At 46.2% G+C, this 6,000-nt stretch overlaps 1 protein-coding gene across 1 annotated transcript; it reads left to right on the top strand.

The window, feature by feature from the left end:
- The first annotated feature begins 950 nt into the window (after positions 1-950).
- On the top strand, positions 951-4,414 carry LOC144109486 (tetratricopeptide repeat protein 33-like). Its single transcript, XM_077642308.1, has 4 exons — positions 951-1,314; positions 2,813-2,894; positions 3,399-3,530; positions 3,669-4,414. Exons 1-4 carry the CDS (start codon positions 1,091-1,093, stop codon positions 3,885-3,887), a joined length of 657 nt encoding a protein of 218 aa, XP_077498434.1. The 5' UTR covers positions 951-1,090; the 3' UTR covers positions 3,888-4,414.
- Positions 4,415-6,000: the final 1,586 nt, after the last annotated feature.

Below are 6,000 nucleotides of genomic sequence, written 5' to 3'. Positions count from 1 at the left end.
GACATCCTTTCTTCTATTAGTCACTCCTTTATCCCATCCCTTACGGCACGTTTCACGTGTCCGCCGATATGCGAGACACAGATACTGCGCCATTTCCTTTCCGCAAAAACCAATTTTAAATTTTTCAAGCCACCCGTCGTAGTGGCTGAGTGGTTAGGGCACTTGGCTACTGATCCGGAGTTCCCGGGTGCGAACCCGACCGCGGCGGATGCGTTTCGATGGAGGCGAAACGCTGAGGCGCCCGTGTGCTGTGCGATGTCAGCGCACGTTAGAGATCCCCAGGTGGTCGAAATTATTCCGGAGCCCTCCACTACGGCACCTCTTTCTTCCTTTCTTCTTTCACTCCCCCTTTATCCCTTCCCTTACGGCGCGGTTCAGGTGTCCGCCTATATGTGAGACAGATACTGCGCAATTTCCTTTTAATAATAATAATAATAATAATAATAATAATAATAATAATAATAATAATAATAATTGGTTTTTTGGGGAAAGGAAATAGCGCAGTATCTGTCTCTTATATCGTTGGACACATGAACCGCGCCGTAAGGGAAGGGATAAAGGAGGGCGTGAAAGAAGAAAGGAAGAGGTGCCGTAGTGGAGAGCTCCGGAATAATTTCGACCACCTGGGGATCTTTAACGTGCACTGACATCGCACAGCACACGGGCACCTTAGCGTTTTGCTTCCATAAAAACGCAGCCGCCGCGGTTGGGTTCGAACCCGGGAGCAATTTCCTTTTCCCCCCAAAAAACCAACCAACCAACCAAGTTGCGGACAGCCGCTGCATGATATAATATGGCTCATAACCACTTCAGTGAGCTGCCTCATTTGTAACGTAATTGTTTTGGTAAACCACTGTAGTTATAATAGTCGCCTGTAAAAAAAAAAAACATATTTAAAACTTCACTTTCGTTTCCTCTGCACAGAGAGCCGGGCAGCGCAGCGTTAAGCGTATCGTCATCAGTTCAAGATGTCGCCAAGTGTGTTGAGGTTTTGAGTTATACACTATAGTTTGAGTGGCTTCGGTGAGAATTTCGGTCGTTAGTAATTGTTTTCGGCGGCTGTTCACGTTCTCGATCGCCACGCGCAAGTATGAAGGCAACTGCCTTCGGCTGGAAGCGGAAGGCAGGTGGGAAGGTGGCGTCGAGCGTCTCGGCGGCGTTTGAAGAAAACGCCGCGGACGAGAACGGCGATCCGCCTGACGGCGTAGATTGGTTGAGCGGCTACAAACGCCGTAGGAACCTGTTGCTTGAAGACTGTGCCCAGAAGAGCCGTCGACTCAGACAGGAGGGGACCACGTTGGCCGAGCTGGAAAGGTTAGTTTCAGCAGCGCACCGATCCCTGCCTGGTGCATGGTCCTTTTTGCGCGCTGTTTTGCTCGTAGCAGAACGGTCTTCACATATTCAGTGGCTGTCACTGTGGCTGTTACCTGTTACTGACTGCTGCCGCCGAGAGTCCGTTTGTAGTCACCATCGCGATTTGTAAACTGCGTGCTGCCGAACTGGTATGCTGATTTCATTCGTTTCCAGCATAATACGTTAGCGTTTATTGAACATCTAAAAGTAGTAACAGTTTTAGCGTGTAGTGGAAGCGCACCGCTGTACGTTACTTTGCTGTACTGCACGCTGCTATTGTACTTACTGTACGATATGTATGCGAAATGTGGTTGTGTGTGGATGCGCGATTACGCATTTGCAACCGGAAGGTCCAATGCATCCCCTTTTAATCAGGGTGGTGACCACCTTGCCTTGTAAATTAAAGTGGCTGTTTTATTTATCTCGTGCTTCTTTTTTACCTTTAATTCCCGCCTAGGTCTTTGCCATTATAGGCGTTTTTTTTTTCTGAGCTATATTATTTTGGTGTTTTATAGTTCTTGCAATTTTCCATCCTGGTTTTACGCCATCTGTACTCTAGTACCCTCTTGACTCGTTGTGACCGCTGATGTGCTAATTTTGCGGTCACTATCCCTGAAACCCACAGCCTCTGGAAGGCTGGCCATGTCCTCCTCAGTGTGTTGTTACCAGTCTACCAGAACGTGTAATGTTTCTTACACTGAACCCGCATGCTACACAAATATTTCCCCAGGCATGCTTACTCCTCTGTCCCTTCTAAGACAATCTGATCGAGCTTCAAACGTGAGGGCACTTCCTCTTGAGGTATCGTGCAGCATTTCCTTCCAAAATTTGTTCTTTCTTGCTCTGTCTCCAGTTAGCAGTCTTAGTATTGCGGACTTTGTCTTTGATTTTCGTGGTAACTTCCTTTTCCCTACAACTTGTGTAGGCTGCCGTGAAATTTTTAGTCTTTTCGGGCGCCGGATGTCCACATTTTTACTGTACAGGTACCTGAAGACTGGCTGCCCACCTCTTCTCATCCATTTTTATTAGTCTCTCCTTAAACAATATTTTTCTGTGTGCTCCCTGTGCATGATCAGGGGACGACCAATGCATTACCCCATGCACAGATTCATTTGTTATTTTTTCATGAGCCCATACAGCTAATCTTCCTAATGTTCCCTCATTAATCTGTAGTCTTTGTAGCGTATTTGACCTCAAGTACAGTACTGCTTTCAGCATAATTTGTTAGGTTGTTAACCTCCTTAAAGCCCCCATATTGGTTCAGTTAAGCTGCTCCCTTTCAGTCGTGAAAATCGCCTATGTCTATACTGGTAGAGTCATGGACAAGCTAACCTGAAGTGACGCAACAATAACCAAAAATTTATGTGGCTGTATGTAACCACGAGAACATGAACCAACAGCAGGATAAACACCGGCTCAAAATGTGCAGGATGTCACAATTTTGTGTGCAAAATTGCAGGTACTGGGAAGCAATGAAGAAGTTTGACGAAGCCCTGCAACTGACTCCTGGTGACGTTGCCATCCATGAAATGAGAGCTCAGGTAATAAGAGCTATTGGAATCTCTTAGATATTTTAATTGCTGCTAAAATGTGTTGTCTAATGCCAACCACCGTGTCTTCACTTACTGTCTTTATCGAAACAGAATGGTGCAGCATTGCTTGACCCATGAAACAGTGAGGTACTATCGAGATGTATCGTATTATGAGCCCCCTGCAGGTTTCCTGGCACTTTGGTCCTTAGCCTGTGTTAGATTGTCAGTTTTAAAGTTACTGCTTGTAGCGAAAACATTATAGTTAATTCCCCAGGGGCAAGTGGGCTGTCTGCAGGTATGAAGTGAACTGCAGGCTTCACTCTTGAGCAGTTTGAAAGTGAGGCAGGCCAAGCAGTAGTAACATTAGCAGAATCTTCTTTGAATGTCGTTGCCCCTCGGTGAGCATGATATGGCTGCTTGTAGTGGTTATTACAGTTGTGATGGTTGTGCAAAGCCAGCCGTTACAGTGCGTTCTCAGAAGCTTGGGTAGGCAAGGTGGCATTCACCCTCCAGGTGCTGATGCTGCTGCGGGAAGACTTTGCAGCTGTCCAGGAGGCAGAGCAGGCTGTCAAGCTTGACCCCCACTGGTGGGTTGCCCACCAGACCCTGGGACGAGCCCGTCTGCAGCTGGGCGAGATTCACATGGCAAGCACTAGTGTTTGTCTGGAATTTAGTCCCGTGTGTTTGGGGGATCTAGCTGCGATGGTGGAGGAAATTTGTGATATGGGAGTAACGGTCAACCTGTGCTACACTGCATTGTAGACAGTCTCGTTTCTTCCGCAGGCACTGAGAAGCTTCTGCTCTGCTGTTCACCTGAATCCTGCTGATGAAGAGCTGCGCAAAGATGACCTCCTGTACACTTTGCATCTCCTACGTCAGAAGCAAGTTGCTGAAGAAAGTGCAAAGGACACATCAGTTTGTTTTGATGAAGATGGCAACATCGTTGAAGTCGAGGACACTTCCATGACACCGGAGCTCGTGTGCTGTCGAGAAACAAGGTGACACGAGGCTTTGGGTCCAGATTTCTCTGGGCCCACATAGAGGATCTGCTGCATGACTTAGTGCATTCACTGAAGGCAGCACAACTAAAACAGCAGCTGGCTCAGTGTTGTACTCTCAGCATTTTTTCATGCTTCATAAAGCTAGGCCTGCTGTTGAGATTGTGGTTGTGGTGCAGTGTTCTCCATGGAAACGCCCATTATCCCATCTTTCCGAGGACTGTGGAAATGGTTATGGGCTCATCTTAACACAGCCAGCTCTCCCAACTTAGAAGCTTCACCATTTTCACCGGCTAGCTCAAAGGCTCAGCTTTTCTCGATCACTGCTGTTGTCTGTCATCAGATGTGGCAGTACAATCAATGCTGTTTTCCAGAAGAAGAAAAATTTGTGACTTTCCAAGTCTTAGTGTTACCTAAAGAAGACCTGCAATACCGTATTCTCCATTTTTGCAAGGTAGAGAAGTGAAGAATAGCATGGTTATTTTTTCAAAGAAGTAAAGCTTGCATCGTGGTCACGTGACCTACTTATCAGTGTGGTGTTTCACTATGTCCAACTGCATTCCACATCTAAAACCTGTGCTACAAGAATAAGGCTATAACAAACTACAGTGTGCTTTATGGATTCTGGAACAGACATCTCCTGGATGCAGGAGTGCTGGCCGAAATGGGTCACGACTTTCTTCCTTTCTTGCTAGTTTCCTCCTTCAAGTCTACTTACTCGTTATGTGCTTGCAGGCATCCGTGATAAGGGTCAAGACCTGTCAGCAGATATAAGAGAAGCCAAACTTTTTTGGTATTCACTAGTGTAAAACTTGGCAGTTGTTAGTGCAATTGCCTGCAGGAGAGTCATGTCCTACTCATGCACTGAAGTTTTTAACCCTTTTCTGCAGTGAATTAAAGGCTGTGCATCACCAAGCTGCACTGAACCAATCACAGTTGCAGTAAAGAGGCTAAATTGCATCAAAACAACACCTGGCAGTCTGGAAACATCCCGAAACTTAGCGATTGTGACTGCACATGGCGCGTCTGTTTTATATGCACGTGGTGTGCTCATCCAGAAGTGTTTGCTATGCTTTCTTTGAGCTTGGGCATGGTTTGGGGGCCAGGAGTGACCCTTAAATGGTGCGGTGATAAGCTGGCATGTATGCTACTGTTCTGATAAGGCGTCGCCAACAACGCCTCGTTCAGATAAACATACTTCTCTATTTGGCTTTACTAGCAGCTAGGCGCTGAGACATAGTCTGACAACAATTCTTTTCAGCACAAATGGATACGCCATATGTGATGTCTTGAGTAGCAGAACGCTAAGGTCGCCTAGCGACACAGTGATGAATTTCGGCTGGTGCTCGCGCGTCCTGGATGTGTAGTAAAAGTATGCCATGCATATGCTTAATCAGGATTACAGCATGATAGTACAAAATTGATGTCAAACTACACATTATGCAAATAAAGCCAACAGTCAAGCCCATTTGCCTGTCATGCGGCACATGCTCATTACGTGCCAAAGTTCGCTGTAAGTAGACTAAACATATAACATATTGATGTGAAGCTGGTTGAGTTGGTTTGGATGATGAAGCAGCAGCACAATAACATGACAAGAGAGAAAAGACACAGGGTGCTGATCCTGAAAATATTTTCCAAAGCACGCTAGCAAAAAATTGTGACTGCGCCAATGTCCTTGAGCAGAGACTCCAGCTGTATTAGTTAGTGAGGAGAAAGGTACATGGCCCGATGCGGATGCCATCTTTTTTCTTTAACTTAGAACTTGTTGTGGTTAACCTTGGGTGGAAGATGTTATATTGTAACCTGGTACATAGTGATACTAGAAGTGAGGAGAGCCTCGATCAACACTGGGAAGTTTTATTTAGCACAGGCAGGCAAGTGTTTCTCGTGGCCTATTTCTGCCTCAGCTGCAAAACGCGTTCTACGCACCCACTGTCTTTTTGAATCATTCGGAAGTGCTTTTCTCACCCTGTAGGCCTAGTGTACATCCATGCAATGTTGGTCATTTTTGCGTCTGACGTTAAATTTGTCAGCGCGCGGACTTTGTTGCATGAACACGCCAACGCACAGTTGGAGCAGCGAGATTTCATTTACAAAAAAATTGGAGGCGACAC

This window comes from Amblyomma americanum, chromosome 11 (assembly GCF_052857255.1).
Source record: "Amblyomma americanum isolate KBUSLIRL-KWMA chromosome 11, ASM5285725v1, whole genome shotgun sequence".
NCBI lineage: Eukaryota > Metazoa > Arthropoda > Arachnida > Ixodida > Ixodidae > Amblyomma > Amblyomma americanum.
This window is presented reverse-complemented; position numbering and strand designations above follow the sequence as displayed.